Source organism: Felis catus, chromosome A1, assembly GCF_018350175.1.
Source record: "Felis catus isolate Fca126 chromosome A1, F.catus_Fca126_mat1.0, whole genome shotgun sequence".
In the NCBI taxonomy this organism is placed as follows: domain Eukaryota; kingdom Metazoa; phylum Chordata; class Mammalia; order Carnivora; family Felidae; genus Felis; species Felis catus.
In genome coordinates, this window is record NC_058368.1 from 4,420,214 (window position 1) to 4,445,933 (window position 25,720).

Sequence of the window (25,720 nt, forward strand, 5' to 3'; positions counted from 1 at the left end):
TTGGGACACAGAGAGACAGAGCATGAACGGGGGAGGGGCAGAGAGAGAGGGAGACACAGAATCGGAAACAGGCTCCAGGCTCTGAGCCATCAGCCCAGAGCCTGACGCAGGGCTCGAACTCCCGGACCGCGAGATCGTGACCTGGCTGAAGTCGGACGCTTAACCGACTGCGCCACCCAGGCGCCCCTAAAATGGAATTTCTATACAATCCAGCAATCCCACTTCTGTGTATATATGCGAAGGAACTGAAAACAGAGACTCAGGCAGGAATTTGTAGACCCAGAGCAGCATTATTCACAATAGTCGAAAGGTGGAAGCAACCCAAATATCCATCAGCGGACGAAGGGACAGACGAAATGTGGTATACACATACAACGGAATATTATTCAGCCTTTAAACAGAAGGCGACTCTGACATTGGCTACATGATGCGCCTTAAAAACGTTGTGCTAACTTACAACAGGGTGAATACTGCAGGATTCCACTAATATGAGGTACTTGGAGTAGTCAAATTCATTGACACGCATCCAAGGGCAGAGGGAAGAGAGAGAACGAGAGGGAGAGAATCTCAAACAGGCTCCCTGCCCAGCACGGAGCCCAACGTGAGACTCGATTCCACGACGCTGGAATCACAACCTGAGCCAAGATCAAGAGTTGGACGCTTCACCAACTGAGCCACCCGGGCGCCCCAAGATGGTAACTTTTATGCTGTTCTTACTACAACGAAAAATAAACCGCATCTTACAATGTTTAACGGAGGACGAGGATCATGCCTCCAGAAGCGCGGGGCCACCTGCAGATAATTTTCCACTTACTGGGAACGACTGGAAAGGGGGCAGGCTCAAGGCGGGAACCAGTAAGCACCGAGGAGAGCGACAGTACCCTTCAATTCCTTGGACGGCACGGGTCCCAAACGCCGCCTGAGCCAGAACGAGGTCTGTGGGGAAACTCCATCAGACAGATGATTCACGTCCACTTTACCACGGCTAAAAACCCGGGAGTTTTTCCCACGAACTGCCACCGAGCCTGTACTCCTTCTCTACGTGTGCTATCAATTCGAAGACCTATCGACAAGAAATTCCGCGTCAGCTTTGAGGTTGTAGCTTGTCAAGGCAGTTCTGAATCTCAAATGATCACCTCTGGCCCTGCTTACCTCTGACAGCCGTATGGCCCCTGCAAATCTAATACGCATGCTTCTCATTCCTCAACCGCAAGGAATTCATTGGCCACGCCATGCTCTGGTTCAGATAAAATACTCGCAGGTGTTAATAAGTCACTGAGATATTATCCTTACTCTGCGAGTTCTCTCGGATACACCCCACGGTGTTCCAAGGAAAAACAATCCTTTCCGAACATGTAGCAGAATAAGAAATGGAGCATAAAGATGCAACCCTGTCATTCTTCTTATGGGCTTTAATGCCATTTATTTGCAAAGCCTTGGGCTTTAGGGAATTAACTCCTTGTCCTTAAGGCTAGAAGTGCCCTTAAAATGAAATCATCTAGCCACTTGGTATCTTAATTAGTGGCAAGAAGAGGCAAGCCCTTTGTGAAAGTCAAGGCATCCTCCCGTTTCTTGCCTTCTGGCACTCCTTCTGTTCTCTATACGACTTGCAAAATTATTCTAAATTCTTTCGAGACTGCGTCTGCAAGTCCCCTTAGCTCAACGCACAGGTCTGCTTGTGTCTGAAACTTGAATTAATTCAAAGCAACTTACTGCTTCTTTCCTGTTTCGAAGTGTAGTTTTGGACTCAATATTGTTTTCTTGCAACTCTCTTGTTCAAAAGGGCTCTTACAGAAGAACGCCATATTTAAATCAGAATTGTCCTGTTTGGGGACATGACACTATCCTCCAAGCAGTGGCTCTTTGCTCTCCCGATTGTCCTGTAAACAGGTAATAGTTTAAAAACCAACTTCATAATTGTGGTGAATTTTAGCCCGAGATTTACTTTTTGCTCTAAGTATCGCTCTGAGAGGCTCCTGGCGCTCTCTTGCGCTAACCCTTACGTCGGGGTTCGGATCCCCTGAGCCATCTAGGCTCAGCTCCCTTCCTGGCGATGCTGCTTCATCACATACCTCCTGCTTTTCCCTCACGGGTCACGCCTACCCTCCCTATACGTTAAGGGCCAGCTCTATGCCAATTACCCCCACACCCCGCAGGGTCTACTTGATTCTGTATTTCAGAGTTGTGTCGCTCACGGCCCCATGGACGCAGCCAAAAAAGAGCTGTCTTCCTTCCTCATATTTGGACCTCTTCCAGAATTCTCTGTTCATGGAGCCTCCGTCTTTGATTTCCCTCTCTCACCCCTGTTGTCCAACTGGCTTCAAATCCTTCCAGTTAAGTCTCCAATAGCTCCTGGAGTCTGCTTCTCCGAGCCCCCCAGGGCCAGGACCTTCGTTCTGGCTCTATCACTTGACTACATGTTTTCGGGGCTGAGCAAGGACACAAGTTCGAAGATGGAACCCAGGGAAGCTGTCTGCCAAAGGCTAATGAGGAAATGGGTTGGGGCAGAGCTGCCCGAGAGCCAGGAGGACTAGACTCAACTCCTGAGAGGAAGTGTGGCAGCAAAGCCCAGTGTAAACACCGCCAGTTAGGGGCGCCTGGGTGGCTCAGTCGGTTGAGCGTCCGACTTCAGCTTGGGTCATGATCTCACGGTCCGTGAGTTCGAGCCCCGCGTCGGGCTCTGTGCTGACAGCTCAGAGCCCGGGGCCTGTTTCAGATTCTGTGTCTCCCTCTCTCTCTGCCCCTCCCCCATTCATGCTCTGTCTCTCTCTGTCTCAAAAATAAATAAATGTTAAAAAAAAATTAAAACAAAAACAAAAACACCACCAGTTAAAACTACTCAAGTCACAAACGGTGGTCTAGCAAATGAGCTGGGATCAAAATGTGTGTCGGGAAGAGGAATGCAGAAACTGGGAGCGAATTCTAGAAACAAAAACTTTCCAGTCTCTTTTTCTCACTCCCCTTCCTCCTCCTCCCGTACTTACCACTGCCAGCACCTTGCCACGGTCTCAAACTTTTCCGAGACTCTACAGGCTTTTCCTTCTGGCTGGAATAACCTCGTCTTTAGTTTTGCCTTAGTTCCCCTGGGATTTGAAGGCCTCGAGGGCTAGAATGTTGTCTCACTCACTCCCGGCTGTTTCTCAGATGCTGAGGACAGTTCCTGGTACTTGATAAAAACTCAATAACTACTTCTGACTGAAGGACCTGTGAGCGTCCTTAGCGTTCTCGACAAATACATTAAACGAGATGGAAAAGGGCTGCCGAAAGCTGACGGGCAAACTGCCCCTTTTATGTATTTTTTCAAACCTGGCTCCTCCGGGACTCCCTGCATGAAGCCTCTCCCAGCGTCCCCAGCCAAGGTCCGGGGGCTCTCCCTCATGGGCCCCCGCTGGGCGTGTGGCTCTGCCCCAATATGCCTTGTGCCCTACCTCCCTACAAGATGGCCAGGGGCACAAGTTCCGAAGGAGGGATTTAGTCAGGTCTTCCCGGTCATTCCCAAACCCCAAAATGTGGAAATGTGGACCCGCAGACCCGTGCTCCCCTTCTGTGGCTTATGCGTTTCCACGTTACTGGCTGGGTCTAACTTCTCTGAAGGTTAATGGAAAGACAGCTAATCGATCGCCAATATCTCAATTCTGTCATCTTAATAACCGAGACAGATTATGATGAAGGCCCGGTCAGACTGGTTATCCAGAAACTCCTCCGTTATTCTGCAGCTGACAATAACGGTGAGATGAAATCAAGTTCAAAAACCAGAAATGACCAAATCACGTTAGAAAAAGAGTCACAAATAAAGGTGGGTTTGGAGCCTTTTCTCATTCCATTCATTCCTTCTAGTGCTTCTCAGGTGCTAGGCAAGATTCTAAGTGCCAAGGATCCAAAGATGACTGTAATTTGACACCTGCACTCAGGGAGGCACAGTCTCAGGGAGAAATCAGTGACTGACGGGGTATTTATATTCAAAGTTCTCAGAGAAGGAAAAGAAGATATTTTGCAAAGTACGTGTGGACAGTTCACCGCACAACATCGACAGTTAACGCTTACGGCTAACTCATTACAGAGATCTCTCATGGTCCTCCTACTTCACCGATTTTCTTAATCTTTAAACTCATGCATCGAATCCAACTATTGAAATCGAAACCTTTTCAGACCTACGGTGCAGGGCACGATGGGAAAAATGGGCAACGCGGTTCGGTTTTGACAAAACAAAGGAACAAACAGAGGCATAAAGGAAAGACGAAAGGAAGAGCGACGGCTTTTCTGAAGCGAGACAGGTTGGAAGGCCTGTTGTACAGTAATCTTGTTTCCTCCTCCGGAAACTTTCCTCAAGGGATGGTTGTGAAGGCAAGATAGGCTCTCACTTAGCCGATAAGAGAGAGCTTGTCAACACTGTGGTCCTAGTGGCTGGCAAAAATAAAAAAATAAAACGAAGACTAAAAATAAAGCGGAAGGACTCTGGTACTGAGAGGGTGACAGTCCTGAGAGGTCCACGCGATGCAGGTCAGGAAAGCCGCCTCCCCCCTCCCCACCCCCCCAAGGACACGACGTAGCACTGTGCTCCCCTACCTGCCCCGTCTGATAATGTCTGGCAAACTGGCTAACCACTCGGTGGTCATTTGCAAAGTACTCCATCAGAATAGAAGGAACTTCAGCGAAGTCAGTGGGGCACCTGGTCCCTAAAATAGGGGGGAAAGAAAAAAAAAAGTTGGCATGAATCAAATCAACATATTTATCTTTCTTTTTATGTACTCTTTTAAAACTTTTATGTGTACTTCTGATGAAGGTATGATAAGATTTAATTCATTAAATCAATATTTTACTTCTATAAAATTATTGTACATATTTGCAGAAAAGTTTATTATAATCCCATATATTTTCCTATATATCAAAAGTAAAACAAAATATTTGCACAGCTGGATAAAACACCTTGTAAAGCCATGGCTCACACCCTCTACAAACAAATCTGTCTTCAGTTCTGCTTGGCGATACAAGAGACACAAATTAAAACATTCTTACAATTAATGTACCATTTGTATTTAATTTGCTGAATTCCACCACCAAATGCTTTTATCCTTCACTTATTTGTTTGTTAGCTGGTTCTATTCCCTATGCTGTAATTTTCATCTCCATGATTTATTTATTTTCTAAAATTTTTTTTCATGTTTATTTTTGACAGAGAGAGAGAGAGAGAGAGAGAGAGAGAGACACAGAGCATGAGCGGGGGAGGGGCAGAGAGAGAGGGAGACACAGAATCCGAAGCAGGCTCCAGGCCCCGAGCTGTCAGCATAGAGCCCGACGCCGGGCTCGAACTCATGGACTGCGAGATCACGACCTGAGCCGAAGTCGGATGCTCAACCGACTGAGCCACCCAGGCGCCCCAATGATTTATTTATTTTCTAACTGGAAGCTAATACCTCTAATCGTTTCTCCTATCTCGCCCATCCCCCCACGCCTTCCCCTCTGGCAACCACCAGTTTGTTCTCTATGTTGAAAAGTCTATTTGTTTTGGGGCGCCTGCGTGGCTCAGTCGGTTGAGCGTCCGACTTCGGCTCAGGTCATGATCTCACGATTTGTGGGTTCGAGCCCCGCATCGGGCTCTGTGCTGACAGCCCGGAGCCCGGAGCCTGGAGCCTACTTCGTTTTCTGTGTCTCCTTCTCTCTCTGCCCCTCCCCTGTTCACGATTTGTCTCTGTTTCTCAAAAACAAATAAAGGTAAACAAATTGAAAAAGAAAAGTCTATTTGTTTTTTAGATTCCACATATAAGTGAAATCATCTGGTATCTGTCTTTCTGTGTCTGACTTATTTCACTTAGCACAACACTCTCTAGTTCCAACCATGTCGTTGCAAATGGCGAGTTCTCCTTTATGTCTCAGTAATACTTCATTGTACACGTATGTATATATATATACCACTTTATCTATATGCTTCATTTGTTTTAGAAGTATTTTTTTAAACCACTGTTTGCTCCTTGTAACAAAGTCAATCCTCAGTGAGAAAAGCAATGTTTTAAACTTAAAATTACTTAAAGCAACAAATCCCGTAAGAACTTTGTGGTGACATTTTATGATGCCGTCCAGCTCATCTACAGTCTTTTCAAATATCCTCTCCTTCCCCCAAATACTGTATTTACAAAGTTAGTTAATAAACACTGAATGACAGCAATTCGGTAGGTGACCTATAGCTGACCATATAGGATAGTGAGCTTCTTAGAGATGAGACAACAGAGAGGAAAGTCTACACAGCATATCATCAAATATGGCCACGTTACCAGCATGAAAGGCTGTCATTTTATATAGGGGGAAAGCACAGGAAAAATGAAAAGTACCTTATCATACTTTTTAAACAGGCTATAATGTGTTTTCTAACTGATTTTGGAGACAAAGAGGCAACATTCTTCCACTTACTCACTAACTCAGTGCTAGGTACTGAAGACACATGTATTTATTCACACAGCCAAAAACTTAAATTCCAGGGGCGCCTGGATGGCTCCGTCAGTTGAGGGTCCAACTCTTGATTTCAGCTCAGGTCGTGATCCCAGGGTTGTGGGATCGAGCCCCAAGTCAGGCTCCGTGCTGAGCGTGAGCCTGCTTAAGAGTCTCTCTCACTCCCTCCTTCTGCCCTCTCCCCGACCACCCATACTCTCTCTCAAAAAAAAAGAGTGTCCAAAAACTTCAATTCCATATAGAACATGATAAAACGAAAAAGGTGCAAACTCAGAAGACACTGGCATAATCCTCGGTCAGAACTGTTAGCAAGGGAGGAGAAAAATGTACGATGATCAGGTTGTGTAACAGCTGGAAGGGCCAGGTGAGGCAGCCTGCAGTAAATGACCAGCGGACAACATTAAACGACCGGATTTTGTGAATGAGGAGCCTTTTTCCCCCCGTTCTAAATAAACGACATGCTTTTTTAAAGGATCGTTGTTGAACAGAAGGCCCCCCTTCGTGGCTCACCAGTGACGTGTTGGTAACGAGTTCGTCCCAGCATAGAATGCATGGCATGTCCCATTTCATGGAAAAGATTTTCCATCATTCCAGGAGTTAATAAAGTTGGTAAATTCCTTGAGGGATGGGGAAGATTCAGCATAAGAACTACGACTGGGAGCTGGTAGTCTCCGTCTTCCTTTAATCTGCCTCCACGGATTGTAAAGTGGCAGTCCTTAATGAGACAGAAAACATAATTAGACGAGACAGTATTAGGTGATCTGAATACAAAATCACACCAAGGTGTGTGAGTTCCAATTTTAACTTCATTCTGTTCTCTTTAGTTACAGACACTTTTCCGAACGCTTATTTTGCTAAAATTTTAAGTTTTCTCAAACACCAGTAATACCTTGAGCTTGTGTTGATTACTTCTTTCATTCGCTCCAAACAGATCTATCGAGGCGACGCTATACCAGATGTGGGAAACACAGTCATCAGAGAGCTTAGATCCACACCCTCAACTGTCCACGGGCAGGTGGGAAGGGACGGACATTGAGCTACTGCTTGGGGTGGGTGGTGCCATTAATGTTTACTGAGCTCCTTCCACGCGCGTCAGGCGGTGAACTAGGAGACACTTCTCACACCTGTTGTCTGTGTCACTCAGAAGCGATGAACTCTAAACTGTCACAGAGCAAGGAATTTGGAGTAACTTCCTCTAACGGGCTGAGAGTCACAGGCACTGTATCACTTATTCTTCGCAATAACCCCATGAGGCAGGCATCTCATTTTTCAGAGGAGGAAAAGGAAAGCGGAGTCACGTGCCCAAGGACACACAGCCAGGACTGCTGGGATCTGAATCTGTGTCACCTAGACTCTGGCCCCACCTTTGACACCCACATCAGATTTGCCTCCGTGAGCTTCTCTCCCCCCTGTCAAATCCCAGAGCAGCCCCCCCCCATTTCATATGCGCATAGCTATTCAAATGCACTAGAAAGTGTGAACCGCTATTCAAATATAGGGCACCACGATCTCTGTTACAACTTAGAACCTCAAATCTTGACATTTCCCATCAAATTACCCGAAACTGCTGAGGCTAATTAACCGGCAAACCTGGAATGCGGCGAAAGGAAATGAACCTCGCGTTTTCTTTACAAGGCGTGAACTGGTGGCTGATAAGGTTTCCATGTGGGCATATCTTCTATAATTCTAAACTAAGACCCTTGTCAAGTATGAAAAGTAGAAAAGAGCTAAGGCTCTAGTCAGGATGTCTGGGTTCAGGGGTGCCTGGGTCGCTCAGTCAGTTAAGCATCCGACTTTGGCTCAGGTCATGATCTCACAGTTTGTGAGTCTGAGCCCCTCGTCGGGCTCTGTGCTGATAGCTCAGAGCCTGGAGCCTGCCTCGGATTCTGTGCCTCCCCCCTCTGTCTACTCCTCCCCCACCCATGCTCTGAGACTCTCTCTCAAAAATAAAATAAACATTAAAAAAAAAAAGAAAGAAAAGAATATCTAGGTTCAAATCCTAGCACTTCTAGTTGTGTAGCTCTGAGCAAGTAACTTAACCTCTCTGGCCTGTTTCCTCAAAATGTCAGAGCTTAGTTCAAAAGGTTGAGATGAACATTCAAAGACACCATGGCTGGGATACAGAAGGGCTCATAAAATATCCGCTATCATTACCACTGTCGTTATAACCGTAACCCAGATAAAAATGGCAGACACAGGCGTATGTAATTATTTCCATAACCTTTATTACCTTTAAATTCCTCCCTAATTTCAAATTTATATACTCAGTAGCAGGGCGCCTGGGTGGCTCAGTCGGTTAAGCGTCCGACTTCAGCTCAGGTCACAATCTCATGGTCCGTGAGTTCGAGCCCCGCGTCGGGCTCTGTGCTGACAGCTCAGAGCCTGGAGCCTGTTTCAGATTCTGTGTCTCCCTCTCTCTCTGCCCTTCCCCCGTTCATGCTCTGTCTCTGTCTCAAAAATAAATAAAAATATTAAAAAAAAATTTTTTATATACTCAGTAGCTACTGTTAATGTCTTCTAAATGCTAGGGAAGTACAACACTGAAATGTGTTCTAAATGTTAGGGAAGGAGAAAGGTGAGATGTAGAGCGCACAGTGACACAAAAGAACTGTCAGTCCCTTCCAGAGAAATGAGTTTATAAAAAAAGCATCACCTGATGTGGCTTGCCCGCTCGCTGAAAAAAATCACAGTAAATGTACCCCAACAATCCTTCGGATTCATGAACCACAGCCTGGAAAAAAAGTACATTTAGGGGTGAATCAGAAACTAACAGTGGAAAAACATCCCTGATAAGAATCCATATATAAAACCCCCATCGCTGTGACCACGTCCACTCGGTTACATCGCACATCCCGCATCATCTCAAACTAGATTCCGTTTTCTCCTCCTCTCTCAGAGGATTTTGATCTGGGGATTCTGTCAGGAGAGGACACCTCCTTGTTCGAGCCCTTCATCCAGACCGCCAGCGCCCTACGCCACGGCCACCAAACCCCGCTCTTCAGACTGTCCACAACCTCCCCATACACTTGGGGGTAAGCTCTGGCTGGACAGCGTTAGACCTCCATCTCACGACGCGCATTTATGCCCCCAAATGTTAACCCCTGAATCCAGACACGACAAAAGCTGGCTCCTGGCTTCAGCTGAAGACCAGTCATGTCATTTATGCCCCTCCCTCCAACTGGGCCTATAAAAGACGCACGGCCTGTGGAGAACTCGACAGATGGCCTCCAGCTCGCCTCGTCCGCCTTGTCACAACTTGAGGGTTCTGCCACGGGGAACCTCAGCTTTACGCCTCCCAACCTTCTCCTTGCATTTTGTCCTTTCACTCCTGTTACCAGTTTTTCTTTTACTCTATCTCCGCACTTGACCGGCCTCCGCCACTCTGTGAAGGACGCACTCCACAAACAGGTAGTTCGGGGCGGTGATGAAGCGTGCTCCTACCCGACCCTTTCGCTTCCGTCACCGCGCCTATCTCCCGGAAGGCAGCCGGGAGCCCCTGAGGTGGCGTCCTTCTCTCCACATACAGGGAAGGGAGCAAGTGTGGGACGCACATGGGCAGGAAGTCAAACGGCCTAACAACACAGAGCCTTTCTGACAGACAGATAAGTCAATACTGCCTCGTAATCTTAAAAAGAGGAAAAAATAAACATACTCACGTCTCAAATACAGTGGGCCCTACCTGGAGAGGGGTGGACGCCAGGCTCGAAATTATTATCAAAGAAGTCAAACCAGAGCACGGGAGAAAAATCAATATATTATGCAAATTATATATATATATATATATATATATATATATATATATATATATATATATATATATATATATAATTGCTCCCACAAGATGGGAAGGGGGTTGGGGAAAAAAGTACAAGTGACAGAGGCCGTGGATTCTGGAATTAACCGAAAGCGACACCGAGCAGTGCAGGAACGTGGAAAGTAATGACAAATGTCCCTTGAACCAGAATCTGTCAACATAAGAAGGCTCAACGTTCCAACAAGTCCCTACGCTTCGCAGCTCTGTGTCTATCGATCCGAGGCAACAACCGATTTTAGAGAAAACTGGTGCTCTGTGCAGTGTCCCAAGTCAGAAGTGGTGATCTGGATTTTCTGGTGAAACGGAAATAAGGGGAGACAGGCTCCGCGAGGGCACGGCTCACTTGAACGAGAAACTGCCAGAAGCTCCCTACCAGGCCCGAGAGACACGCGGGGCGACCCCACACGATCCGCACGCTTACCAGTTTGCGGACGCCCTCGCACCACACCTCTCCTTTCGCGGGCTGCTCGGCATACAACGTGATCCCTAACAGTCTGCCAAACAAAGTGTTGAGGCCTTCCATGCACGCTCCAAGGGAGAAAAATGGACAATACAAACTGGGCTCGATGTTGTACCTGAAAGAAAGAAAAGAGGTTCAATGGTATTTTTGTTTACTGCAGTTTCTTAGGGTAAATCCAGGGAACTCTCCATGTAAAACCTAGGATCATGGCAGCTAGAAAAACGGGATTGAAAACAGAAAGGTAGATACACACACACACACACACACACACACACACACACACACACACACACACACATATTTTTTAATTTGAGAGAGAAAGGGTGCAAGCAGGGGACAGGAGTGGGGGGCAGAGAGAGAGAGAGAGAGAGAATGAATCCCACACAGGCTCACGCTCGGCATGGAGCCCAACGCGGGACCTGATCCCATGACTCTGGGATCATGACCTGAACCGAAATCAAGAGTTGGACACTCAACCAACCGAGCCACCAAGGCTCCCTCAGAAAGGTATATTTCTATATCTTTTGAGGGATTTTCAGAAGGAAGGCAGTCTAGTTATTCTTAGTAGTAAAAGTAGTAAGTAGTAATTCTTAGCATTAAGAATAATTTTAGGAGTGCCCGGGGGGCTCAGTCGGTTAAGCTTCCGACTTCGGCTCAGGTCATGATCTCGCACTCCGTGGGTCCGAGCCCCACATCGGGCTCTGTGCCGACAGCTCGGAGCCTGGAGCCTGCTTTGGATTCTGTGTCTCCCTCTCTCTCTGCCCCTCCCCCGCTCACACTCGTCTCTCTCTCTCTCAAAAATAAACTTTAAAAAAAAAGTAATTTTAGTAATGGGCAATTAAGGTAGACACACCATTCTGCAATCTTCATCCTTTTCAGGTTATTTACTTTCACTGACTTAACTAAGCAATCTATCTCAATTACCCACATTATACACATTCCTTTATGTACACCTACAGACAAATCTGACCAGTCTGAGCTATAATGGTAAAGTTCCCGTTACAAAATATGGCATATTCTAAAAGTTTGTGACTTATATCGAATAAATAGCAAACAAACCCAAGACCTGAGGCATACTGAATGAATTTAAATTTCACCGCTAGTAGAATATTTGTTAGTGGAAAAAAACCTCTGTAACATATATAATCAGATCTTAACTGTTTTACTATTATACACCTTAAACGAAGCACAATATACTGGCAAGCATAGTTATTATTCTTCACTCGAAAATGACTTTTTATGTCCTCTTCCAACATAAAGCAAAGCACACCAGGATACGTGATGCAAATGTCCATTTCTGAGTCATTCAGCCAGGCCAAACTTGACGACCACAGCTAGAAAGAATGGTCCAGAACAAGAAGAGGTGCTTGTCCTGTGTCCCCTCCGTGGAGTTAACAAAATGTGTACTTATGGTGACAGAAGGTAGCTGGAGTTGTGATGAGCATAGCATAACTTGTCAAATCACTATGCTGTGCCCCGAAACTACCCGAGCTCTTGCGTGTCAACTGCACTTCAATAAAAAATAATTAAAATAAAAACATTAAAATAAAATAAAAACATTACATGGAAAACAGACGCAAACTTACGCTTACTACTAAATGGGGGCTTGGATTTAGTGAGCAAGTGTAAATTATACCACAGGAGAGATTTGGGCTTCAGAAATCCACAAATATACAACATAGTTCCTGATCGATTTTTCATAAAAATAAACTCTCGCTGGTGAAAGGTACGTCGACAGCCTAGTGCCCTCGCTCACTGATTCACACGCTTGTGCAGGCTGCCGAGACAGCTGCCGGATGCTGGAGGTAAGGAATGGGGGGCGGGGGGGTGCCTGTAAGGAGCTCACTGTGAAGGAGGCAGACAGGTGGAGGGACCACCCTGGTCTTCCCGGCCTGGAGCAGCACAGAGTAGGTGCCAGAGGTACTGCGGGAGGGCTGAGTGAACGACCCGGACAGCGGAACAGCAAGAGGGGTGATGACTTCACTTGGGGAGGGCAGCATAGAGACAGGAAGGGGTCGCAGAAAGGAATTCAGAAACTGGAGTCTGCTGGCTGGGGTGCGGATGGGGAATAAGGGCAGGGTCGAGTAATAAAGAAATTCCAGGGAGAAGCCACAGTATGAAGTCACGAAACAACCTGGTAACTTCTACACCAGGTGGCTAATCAGGAGCGAGTTCAGGATGCTGGGGATAAACGGGAAGAGAGAGGGAGGCACACGTGGGCAGGGTCCAGAGAACTGAGGGCCTCACGCGTAAACCTGAGCGGTTGGGATCTTACGTTGTACGCACAGGGTCCCTCCACCTTTTATCACGTACCCCAATCGCTAAAAGAAGTTCTGAGTATTCAACCTTGATATATGTATATTTGTAAATCACATGCGCGTGCTGTGGTTCTACTACATTCCAAGACAAAAAAAGATCCATTCTTACAAGCTGAAATAAAGAAAAATAAATCTAAACAGAATTTCTAGTGCTGTATGTCCATACTCTCAGTGAACTGTTTACAGGTTGGGAAACGGGAGACTGCCTCTGCAGGCAACAGAGAGGCAATGCGATGCTTTCTGGAACACTGCAAGGTGGACACCGTGGCGGGAGGAATGCAGGAGCGGTAGAGAGAAAAGACGGTAAAACTAGGGTCCGAATATAAGCAAAAGCGGCGGGGCAAGGATGAAGAGGCAGTTTTCAATTTGTTTTTGCTGGGCTATGAAAATGTTCGGGGCTGTGTGAGCGAGAAAGGAAGGTCTAGAATGACACACAGGGTGCTGGCGTGAGGAGATGCATGGATGGGATGGCAGGGTCACGAATCAGAGCACCAGGCACAAAGAAAGAAAGAAGGGAGCGTGGGTAGGTTTGTGGGAGAAGAAAGGAGGGCGGGGTGCAGTCGGGGGAGAAGGATGATGGATTCGCGGAGAGCAAATTCAATTCTGGAGACACTGACTGGGAAGTGCCCATAAGATGTCAGATGCTCAGGATGTTGAAACTGGGACTTGCTCGGGTGTCAGAGCTGTGGGAGAAGACCCGTCACTGGGGAAGGGGCCCAGCAGCGGATCTTCCAGATGAAGAGACGCAAAGGAAGACAGAGAAGAAAAGTCAGAGCTGCCAGGGCACTGAAAGAAGGGACATCATGGAAACAGGGGAGAAAATGTGTAGTAAAAGCAGGAAATAACGGAGGTTTCCGGTGTCCGGTCCGGCAGTTAAGGAGCCCGGAAGGCATCGCTCCATCGAAAGACAAGAAAAATGCTCAACCAACTAAACATCAACAGCTCTTCTTGTGTCCAGCAGAGAATTGAGGTCACAGAACAAACTGCCGCCCCCCAAATTATAAAGGTGCTTGTCTGCTACAGAGAATCACAGTTCAGAGAACTCTCCAGTATATATAGACTAGCACCAAGGAGGAAAATTTAAACTACAATTGACAAATTGCTGGAGGCTCAGTGTGGACAAATCGGAGAATTCAAAACTCTAGGGAGGCTCAGTTTAAGGGAGGATCCCCACACTTTTATGAGTTTTTACCTCTGGGGGCCCTACCAGGTTCTCACAAGATGGAGAAAAATTCTCCCAATGCTTCCAGCAGGGGGGAATAAAAAATTGGCATTTTGAAACACACCAGGGCACTGTGTTATTCTTAATAAGGCTGGCCTCAAAAGAAACGATCTTACCAGAGCCTAACTTACCTAGAAGAAAAGAGATATCCAACCCAATCCCCCTGTCTCATGAAAGCAGAAAAGGGGAACTGAACAGCACTTGTGAAAGTCAGAGCCCAGGGGCACAGGCTCCATAACAGACTGAGACCCGATCACAGGACTACAGAAGGCATCCGCTCCCCCACACCCTCACCACCAGGGCAAGTGGGGATCCTGCAAAATAACAGGAGAATACAACTGAAAAACTGCACATCTCACACCTTATTAAGTAGAAGTCTCCAGGGAAACCCAAACACAACATGGGAGACAGAAAAGGAAACAAAGAAAAGAAAACGTTTGGCCTCTGCTACCGCAGCCACTATAAAAGCAAACAAAGCCTAACTAACTCGTAGACAGTGAGTAAATCATACCCAACTTTCTGCAAACAATTTCAAGTCACGATCAAAGACGAAGGCTACAGCCTGAAGAAACAGAACAAACGTTCAGGTACATTGGAAACATCAGAATAACCAGATTGAGAATTCAGAACGGCGATGATTGACATGCCAAGGGGTCGAGGGAAATACACAAGATTCACGGGTCGTGTAAACAGCCAGAGGGAAGCCCTAAAAAAGAATCAAGAGGAGGGGCGCCTGGGTGGCTCAGTCGGTTGGGCGGCCGACTTCGGCTCAGGTCACGATCTCGCGGTCCGTGAGTTCGAGCCCCGCGTCGGGCTCTGTGCTGACTGCTCAGAGCCTGGAGCCCGTTTCGGATTCTGTGTCTCCCTCTCTCTCTCTGACCCTCCCCTGTTCATACTCCGTCTCTCTCTGTCTCAAAAATAAATAAACGTTAAAAAAATTAAAAAAAAAAAAAGAATCAAGAGGAGACGCTAGAGACACATAACGACGTAACACAGAAGAAGGCAGCTTCTGTCCTGCTCGTCGGGAGACTGGGCATGGCCGAGGAAGCCATCCGTGAGCTTGGAGAAAGGTCAATAAAAACCTCCAAGGGTATGACACAAAGAGAAAAAGGATGAAGAAGACGAGAAGACCCAAAGAGTTGTGGGACAGTTACAAAAGAGGTAATGTACGTGTAATAGGAACTAGAGAAGAGCCCGCTTTCAAGCCTTAGAAGGGAGCGGAGCCAGGATAAGGGCAGGCCTACGTTTGCTGCGCTAATGAGGCAGGGCCCTTCCTGCCATTCCACAGGTTGTCGGCTTTTCCTGCTCTGGCCCACGGGACCGTGAAGAACCCATGGCTGTGTGTGGGCTGCCGCGACGGGTGTCTGGCTCCTTTCATCTGGTTCTGCCCTCGCTGTCCACACAGCGCTCCCCTCTCTGTGATTCTGTCCTCTGGACTGAAGGGCCTTGGCCTCCATGGCCTCCCGGCTCTAATTAGGGGCTCTGCCAGGGAGACCAGCACGACCCTTGCCGACCCCGCGGCTCGTCTACAATTTGGAAGTTCCTCCAAAAAGGGAGCTGGGGCCCCTGCAGGGGTCACCTGTTTGTCTTCCCTCTTTCAGGGAACGCGGGCTGACATCCGAGCGTCGCTGCCTCATACTTTTGATCAGACTGTGTTTAGTCGTGCAGGCAGGAGGTAAATTTGGCTCCTGTTACTCAAGGTAGGGCAGAAGTCTCCTTGTATTTGAGGGCGCCTGGGTGGCTCAGGGGGTTGAACGTCTGACTCTCGATCTTGGCTCACAGTTCGTGAGATCGAGCCCCGTGTCAGGCTCCAAGCTGTCGGCGCGGATTCTCTCTCTCTCTCCTCTCTGCCCCTCCCCCTACTCGTGCTCTCGCTCTCTCAAAACAAATACTTTTTAACAAAAAAGAAAAAAAAGAAGTCTCCTTACATTTGAATTTTAGGACAGTTGATGTTCAAAAGGGAACACGAAACGTATACCTTCTCAGGGGGTGAGAAAAGGGAAGTAATCAGGAACGCCAAGGCTATTGCTATGCCCATCCAGTGGAGGGACTCCACAGCCGTCCCGGGCAGTACTGTGGGGAACCGGAACACAGAACTAAGATCGTCTAAAGAACAGAAGTGACCTTAGGACCCAGAGGAACCGGCTGGGTCTGGGAAAACACACAAACTGGAGGAGCGGGGCTCCAGAAAATGCTTCTGAGCAGCACGGGCAAACCAGAAGAACACGAGACGTAGAAGCAAAGGGAAGTGGGGGACGGCACCGCCATAAACTCCCTGCTCTGCCCGCCGCGCCTCTGGGGGCCCCGCCTCGACGTGACTTTGGATAGAACGGGAGTGCCTTTTTCTAGAACGTGTGAGAGTTTTACCACGTGTGGTGGGGTGTATTTTTAAAGTTCGGGCGGTGAGGAAAAGAATTTCTGTATCTAGAAAGAGGAGAGGGTACTAAGAGCACCAGGTTGGAACCAGAAGGCCTGAGTCTGAAGCGTCACCCTATGCCGCTTGCCAAGTGACCCTAAGTGGATTACTTCCTTTACACTGTCTCAGTTTGGTCACCTGTGAAGACGGATCGGACCACACCGACTTCACGTGGCGTGGAGGTTTCAGACGAGGTAACCCACGAAGCGAAGAGACCAAACATTCAGTAAGTGTCACCAAGCTGATGAGGAGGGAGAACGGAGGAGGCACCCACCCGCGCCCTGTCTGCTGATCACAGAGACCCTCTTCCGTACAGGAGACACTTGGCCACGCTGCAGCTGCGGCGACCACGCACGCACCCTGCCGTGGCGGCCACACGCGCCGGGCCTCGGCCTGGCCAACCTCAGCACTCCGAGAGCCCTGGTGGCAAACGCTTCCAAACTCGGCCCCGAGATTTCTCAGTTACGTGAGTCACCAATCCGTCTTCTGTGTCCGTTAGCTTGAACTGGGTTTCCATCAGCAGTAACTGAGAGGCTCCTAATGTAGTAGCCACCGTCTGAACTTAATGGCTTTGGAAAAGAGCTCTTATAGGCCATACAGCCCAGATGTTCACATCGGGCGGAGCGTCCCAAGGGCTGTGGCTAACTGGAAGGTTATTTGAGGGCTGGCACCACTAGCTCAAAACGTCACTTGTCTGGCTGAACAAAAGAAATATGAAAATGGAACTTAGTTTTATGGAAAATAAAGGAGTCGCTTATGTGTGATGATACTGAATCAATCTAGACTGACCTTAAAGAAAAAAATCAAAAGGTCAAGTGCGAACCACAGACAGAACACGAATAAACAGAAATAAAAATTAACCACACAGCACTCTAAACTAGAAAATCTGATTTAAAAACATAATTCATGGGGCGCCGGGTGGCTCAGTCGGTTGGGTGTCTGACTTCAGTTCAGGTCATGATCTCAGGGTTTGTGACTTCGAGCCCCGCGTCGGGCTCTGTGCCGACAGCTCGGAGCCTGGAGCCTGCTTCGGATCCTGTATCTCCCTCTCTCTCTGCCCCTCTGCTGCTCATGCTCTCTCCGTCTCTCCCCAAAATAAACAAACATTGAAAAAAAATTTTTTTAACATAATTCACGTTTTGATTGCCTGAAAATAAAAATAAATACAAAAACAAAATTAAAAAAAAAAAAAAAGAGAGAGGATTCTGGGACGATGCCAAGCAGGAAGCACCAGCGATCGGTCTTCCCACCTAGACCACAAGTGCACTCGTAGAATGTGTCTGATGTAGCTATTTTGGAGCTCTGGAGTCTGTGGAAGGCATTCAGCTCCCAGGGGAAGGCCCGCAGTGCAAACTGGTCACTTTGAGCTCCCAGCACGGCAGCGCCTACCTACTCCCCATCCACAGCCACAGGGCGGACAGCTGCACACCTGCTCCTGGAGCAGCTTGTACACACGGCTCGTGGGGTTAGGGTGGGCAAAAAGGACTCTGTCCCCCAAACGGCGGGGATCTGTGCTCTGAGGGCTGATTGCTGCCTCTGATCCCAGAGGTGCGGACAGGCAGACAGCCACTGTCGTACCTCCCCCCTGCCCTACTGTTGCAAGCCTCCCCCTCCAGCTCAGGTGACTTCCAGGAGATATAAAGGACTCACACTTTTTTTCCTCTTTCATTTTTCACTTTTCCCCTCCTCAGAACCAGATATCAAAGAGTGGGACATTCAGAAGCAACTGCACGTATGAGGAAAATTGGAAAGTATCTGCACATGTCCCCAGAAAGGCTCAAAACAGACCTGAGAAAACATTAAGTTTACACCTCAGGCTGATCCCCAGCAGAGAAACGGACTACAACAAGCGAAGCCACAAAAACAATATACTAAAATTATAATTAAAAAGCCAGCAAACACTAGAGAAGTTTTCAACAACAAAAAAGTATCACAAGGCATACAAAGAAATAGGAAAGTGTGGCCTATGCAGAGGAAAGAAATAATTCAAATTCATCGTCTCTGAAAAAGACTGAATGGCAGATATACTAGACAAAGACTTTAAAGCAGCTGTCTTAAAGATGCTCAAAAGCTAAAGAAAGATGTGAAGAAAGTCAAGAAAACAGTGTGTGAACAAAATTAAAATATCAATAAAGAGACAGGAAAACCTAAAGTGAAACCAAAAAGAAATTCTAAAGCTGAAAGGCACAATAACTGAACTGAAGAATTCACTGAAGGGAAGCAACGGCAGATTTGAGCAGGCAGAAGAAAGAAACAGTGACATGAAGACAGGAGAATGAAAATTATAGAGGCTGATGAACAGAAAGAAAAAGGAGTGAAGTAGAGAGAGCCTAGAGACCAATGGAAAACCATAAAAAGGACCAGCATACAAATCATGGGAGTCCCAGCAGGAGAAGATAGAAAAGGGCAGAGAAAACATTTGAAGAAATAATGGCCGATAAGTTCCCAAATCTTAAGAAAGACAGGAATATAAATATCCAAGAAGCTCGAAAAACTCCAAGAAAAATGAATTCAGACACCCGAGCCAAAACAAATAATAATCAGACTTTCAAAAGCCAAAGATGAAGGATGAATCTTAAAAGCAGCAACAAAAGCAAATCATCACATACAAGGTATATTCAATAAGATTTTCCGCATATTTCTCATCAGACACTTTGGGAGGCCAGCCGATATATTCAAAGTGCTAAAATAAAAATACTCAATCAAGAGTCCTATATCTGGCAAAACTATCTTTTAAAAGTGAGGGAGAAATCAAGACATTCCCAGATAAACAAAAGCTGAGGAAGTTCAAGACTACTAGACCTGCCCAGCAAAAAAATGATCAAGGTGAAATTTAAGGACACTAGACAGTAACTGAAACCATATGAAGACATAAAGATCTCAATTAAGGTAAATGCATGAGAAGTTACAAAAGCTAGTATTATTGTAACAATGGTTTGTAACCGTATTTTCTGTTTTCTACAGGACCTAAGAGACCAACCGATACATTTAAATTTTAAAAAAATCATTAATGTAAAATCTAATATTACTGTAACTTTGGTTTGTAACTCTAAATCTTTGAGTTTCTACATAAATGAGGAGACTAATGCAGTTGAAAGAATTGTTGGTTTATGTTGTTGGGCACACATGTGTAAAGATGTAATTCTGTGACATCAACCACTGAAGGGAGTAGGGACAGAGCTGTGCAGGACACTTTTCATATGTTATTGAAGTTAAACTGCTGTAAGTTAAAATTAAAATGTTATAATTTTAGGATGGTAAATATAATCCTCATGGCAACCATAAGGAAAATAACTATAGAATATACACAAAAGAAAATTACAAAGGAATATAGACATTTCATTATAAAAAAAAAATCAACTGAACACAAAAAAAGACAGAAATGAGGAAAATGAAGAAATAAAAGTCTATAAGCGACAGAGAAAACAAATAGCACAATGACAGAAATAAGTCCTTTCTGATCAGTACTTGAAATGTAAATTGATTAAACTCTCCAATCAGAAGACAGAGATTGGCAGAATGGATAAAAACACATGATCCAACTAAATGCTGTCTATAAGAGACTCACTTGAGATTCAAAGACGAATGGGTTGAAAGTAAAAGGACAGAAACACATAGTCCATGGAAATAGTAACCAAAAGGGAACAGAAGTGGTTATGCTAATATGAGACTAAATAGACTTTAGATCCAAAGATATTAGAAGAGAAGGAAGGCACAATGCGTCAAAGGTTCAACAGAGCAAGAAGATACAACAATTAAAAACATGTACACAATGACAGGCCATCAAAATATATGAAGCAGAAATGGAGAGAGCTGCAGGGAGAAACAGACAGTTCTACAATAACAGAGACTTCAAAACCCCACTTACAATAATGGATACAACAAGACAGAAGACAAATAAGGAAACAGAAGACTTAACACCATAAACCAACTAGATCTAATAGTTATATACAGAACACTCCATCCAATAACAGCAGCACATGGGACATTTTTACAGGATGCACCATATGTTAAGCCACAAATTAAATCACAATAGATTTTAAAAGACAGATATCATACAGAGCATCTTCTCAGGTCACAACGAGATGACGTGAGAAAACATGAAAAATTAAAACAATCACAAACTCTGGAAATTAAACAACAAACTTTTAAACAACCAATGGAGAAAGAAGAAATAGCAAAGGAAATTAGAAAATACCTAGAGATAAATGAAAATAAAAACACAACATACCAAAACTTTTGTGAGACGTCAAAAGTGGTGCTAAGGGGGAGATTTATAGCTATAAATGCTTACATTTAAAAGAGAGAGAGATCTCAAATCAGCAACATAAATTTACAACTTAAGGAATTAGAAAAAAGAAAAACTAATCCCAAAGCTAGCAGAAGGAAAGAAATAAAGATTAGAGATAAATGAAATAGAGAACAGAAAAACAGAAAAAAAAAAAAAATCAATGAAACCAAAAGCTGTTCTTTGAAAAGATCAACGAAATTGATAGCCTTTAGCTAGGTGGACTAAGGAAAAAAGAGAGAAGACTCAAATTACTAAAATCAGATACGAAAGTGGGGGCATTCCTGCCAATTCTACAGAAATAAAATTATGAGAGCACTATGGACAATTATACACCGAAAAAACTGGATATTCCTAGAAACACAAAAGTTACCAGACTAAATCATGAAGAAATCAATAAACTGAACAGACCTATAAACAGTAAGGAGATTGAATCAGAAATCACAAATCTTTTAATAAAGAACCCTGGACCAGATGGTTTCACTAATGAGTTTTCAAGAACTAACACCAGGGGCACCTGGGTGGCTCAGTTGGTTAAGCATCTAGCTTCAGCTCAGGTCATGATCTTGTAGTTGTGAGTTTGAGCCCCACGTTGGGCTCTGTGCTGACAGCTCAGAGCCTCGAGTCTGCTTCAGATCCTGTGTCTCCCTGTCTCTTCGTACCCCTCCCCCTCTCATGCTCTCTCAAAAACGAATAAACATTAAAATTTTTTTTAAATAAATAATAAAGAACTAACAATCCTCTAAACTTTTTCCAAAAATTAAAAAAGGAGTACTACCTAACATTCTATGTTAGAGAGCATTACCCTGATACTAAAGCCAAAGACATTATAAGAAAATTATAGGCCAATATACTTGAGGATCATCAATGCAAAAATCCTCAACAAAATATAGCAAACCAGATTCAACAGTAAACTAAAAGGACCATACACCACAACCCAGTGGGATTAATCCTGGAATGCAAGGATAGTTCAACATATGAAAATCAATTGATGTAATATGCCACATTAATAAAATGGAGGGAAAAAACCTGTGTGATCATCCCAATTGATGCAGAAATTGATGATGACAAAATTCAACACCCTTTCATGATAAAAACACTAAACATATTAGGAATATAAGAAAACTACCTCCATGTAATAAAAGCCAAATATAAAAAACCCACAGCAAACATCATACTCAATGGCAAAAACCTGAAAGCTTTTCCTCTAAAATCAGGAACAAGACAAGGTTGCCTGCTTTCACCACTTCTATTCAATGCAGTACTGGAAATTCTAGACAGAGTAATTAGGCAAGAAAAAAAAAAATAGAAGCCATCTAAATTGGAAAGGAAGAAGTAAACTTATCTTTTTGCAGATGATACCATCCTATATGTAGGAACTAACTAGTAGTATTATTTACAAGAAGTAATAAATTCAGCAAAGTTGAAAACAAAGTCAACACAAAAAGAATCAGCTACATTTCTATACATGATGAACAATGTGAGGAGGAAATTATAAAACAACTCCATTTACAATAGCATCAAAAAGAATAAAATATTTAGGAATTAATCAAGGAAATGAAAGACTTGTACAATGAAAACTACAAAATACTGCTGAAAAAAATTAAGGAAGACATAAATAAATGGAAATACATCCCATGTTCATGGATTATAAGACTTAATACTGTGAAAGTGTCAGTATTACCCAAGGCAATCTACAGATTCAGTGGGATCCCTATCAACATCCCAATGGCTTTTTTTGTGGAAATTGAAAATCTCATCCTAAAATTCACATGAAATCCAAGAGATTCCCAAACAGCCAAAACAATCTTGAACTAGAACAGAACTAGAGAACTCACACTTCCTGGTTTTAAACCTACTATAAAAGTAACACAATGGACACAATGTAGCACTGGCCTAATGGCAAACATACACCCTTGCATATACAGTCAAATGATTTTCAACAAGGGGGCCAAGACCATTTGGTCTTTTCAACAAACCATGATGGGAAAACAGGATATCCACATACAAAAGAAGGAAGGTGGACTGTTACCTAACACCATATACAAAAATTAACTCAAAATGGATCAAGGACCCAAATGTAAGACCTAAAACAAAACTCTCAGGAGAAAACATAAGATAAAAGCCTCGTGATGCTGGATTTGGCAATGGTTTCTTTTTTTTTTTTAATCTTTATTTATTTTTGAGAGAGAGACAGAGCGTGAGCAGGGGAGGGGCAGAGAGAGAGGGAGACACAGAATCCGAAGCAGGCTCCAGGCTCTGAGCAAGCTGTCAGCACAGAGCCCAATGTGGGGCTCAAACCCATGAACCGTGAGATCATGACCTGAGCCGAAGTCAGACACTCAAATGACTGAGCCACCCAGGCACCCCTGGCAATGGTTTCTTAGATACGAAACTAAAGTCAAAGGCAACAAAGGAAAAAATAGACAAACTGGGCTTCACCAAAATGTTAACAATCTCTACATCAAGAGACACTATCCACAGAGGAAAAAGGCAACCCACAGAATGTGAGAAAATATTTGCCAATATTTGCGAATAAAGGATTAATATCCAGAATATAGAGAACTAAAACTCAACCCAATTCAAAAATGGGCAAAGGACTTGAACTGAAATTTCTCCAAAGACATACAAATGATTCATAAGCACATGAAAAGACACTTAACATCAACATCTGCCTCAACATTTGCAACAAATGCTAATCAAAACTGCAGTGAGAAACTACCTCACACTCATTAAAACAGTCACTATGCAAAAAACAAAAAACAAAAACAAAACCAAACAAAAACCAGAAAACAGTGATGTTGGTGAGGATGAGTTAAAACTGCAACACTTGCACACAGTTGGTGAGAATGTAAAATGGCACAGCCACTGTGGAAAACAGCATGGCTCCTCAAAAAATTAAAAATAAAATTACCATATGATCCAACAATTTCATCTCTTGACATGCAACCAAAAGGAATTGAAAGCAGGGTCTCTAAGAGATATTTGTACATGCGTGTTCACAATATTACTCATAAAAACTAAAACATGGAAGCAATCCAAGTGTCTGTCTACCACTGAGATAAGTCAAATGCGATGTACACACACACACACACACACACACACACACACACACACGAATATTACTTGGCCTGAAAAAAGAAAAGGATTCTGCAACGTGCTATAACATGGGATTAACCTGGAGAACTGAAATAAGCCAGTCACAAAAAGACAAACGTTGTCTGATTCCACTTGTATAAGGTACTTAGGGTCATCAAAATCATAGAGACAGAAAGGAGGATGGCCGTTGCCAGGGGCTGGGGGAAGAGGAGAATGCGGAATCAGTGTTTAATAGGCACAGGGTTCCCGAGGTACCACAGGAAAAGAGTGAGGGGATGGATGGTGTTGTGCAACGGTGTGAATGTGCTTAATACCTCTGAACTGTACACGTAAATATGGCCACGACAGTGAGTTTTCTATTACGTGCGTTTTAACTTCATAAAAAAAGGGGAAAGGGAAAAAAGTAAATAAAAGAGAATAAAAGAATCTACACCTGAAAATTAAACCTTGTTAGCTTATAATAAACATGTACATTATCCGATTAGGTTTGTAGAAAAGAAACACAGCAAAGCTAACAACAACACAGGCTGTCAATAACCTGAAAATACTTCCTGACTTACCCATAAGTGGTATTCAGGTAAAATTCAGGAAGACAATTTAGCTTGGAGAGAAAAATCTCAGTATAGATTATGTTTATATAATACTCTACAGACAACTCCACTTCTGTATAAATTATTATGAATGCTAAAAAGCGAATGGTTTTAATCCGAAATGAGTCAGAAAAAAATGTATTACAAAGTCATAGAAACTCCCTGTTTAAAAAGAAAAATCTCAAATAATCTCCCCTGGCTCACTGTGCCCACCATCCAGGGGGCATAGTAACCATCTCTTGTGTATCCTGATTTTATTTGTGTAGACATGTTTACACGCGTACGAGAGTACACACGTATACAGGACAACAGGTATACATACAAACACGAAGCACATACGTATATAATGCAAATAGACTCATACCATTCATGCTATTCTGCAATGGACTTGTTTAACAAAAACAGGATGTGAGACACTGTCCCTTTCGGTACACAAGGTTCCGTCTGGGTCTCTCTCGGGGGCCATCCATGACAAGCGTCTGCCGGGCCTCCTCTGGGCCGCCACCTGCTCTGATGTGCGCGGATGGGGAGGCAAGGCCAATGCTGCACCTTTTAAAGGGAGCGTCCTTTCCCTGACGTTGTTTGGAATGGCTCACACATGCTGATGATACAAGAAGCCAGACTGAACCCTGTTTTAATCGATTTTGACCTCCCCACGGGAAACACACCCACGTGACCCTCCCTGCACTGCTCTGCCTCTGCTTCTCCCGAGCGAGTCGGCCTGCTGTTGGTTCATCTCTGCTACGGATGGTCCTTCGGCGAACAGCCTTGTCACATCGGGCAGGCCTACCTGCGGGACCCATCACAGAAGTGACCTTGTTGCGAAGAGCATGAGATGCTGGAAAAAGGTTCTTGAGGAATTTAATTTATTTCAGTTTGAGATTTTAAGTCTTTACACGGGATTCCAAATCATCCTCCAAAACACAGTCTGTATTAATTTACATTCCTATCAATTGTGTATAAGAATGGGCAGTGTCCTCCCTCTTGCTAATGTAACTGTTGGGTTCATTTTAATACTTTCTTTCTTTGGCTCCGTGGGCAGCATCTTCTTTTTCTTTCTGGTCACTTG

The 25,720-nt window shown here is 44.6% G+C and overlaps 1 protein-coding gene across 10 annotated transcripts in view; it reads right to left on the minus strand.

Annotated features, from left to right (window-relative positions):
• MIPEP (mitochondrial intermediate peptidase) overlaps nucleotides 1-25,720 on the minus strand; it is a 200,559-nt gene that overhangs the window by 133,262 nt on the left and 41,577 nt on the right. For all 10 annotated transcript variants that reach the window (XM_045041709.1, XM_045041790.1, XM_045041638.1 and 7 more), the window contains 4 exons: nucleotides 10,680-10,833; nucleotides 9,098-9,175; nucleotides 6,955-7,159; nucleotides 4,567-4,676 (listed from right to left, as the gene is read on the minus strand). In XM_045041709.1, coding sequence (XP_044897644.1) covers nucleotides 4,567-4,676; nucleotides 6,955-7,159; nucleotides 9,098-9,175; nucleotides 10,680-10,833 — 547 coding nt within the window. The remainder of the gene's footprint in view (nucleotides 1-4,566; nucleotides 4,677-6,954; nucleotides 7,160-9,097; nucleotides 9,176-10,679; nucleotides 10,834-25,720) is intronic.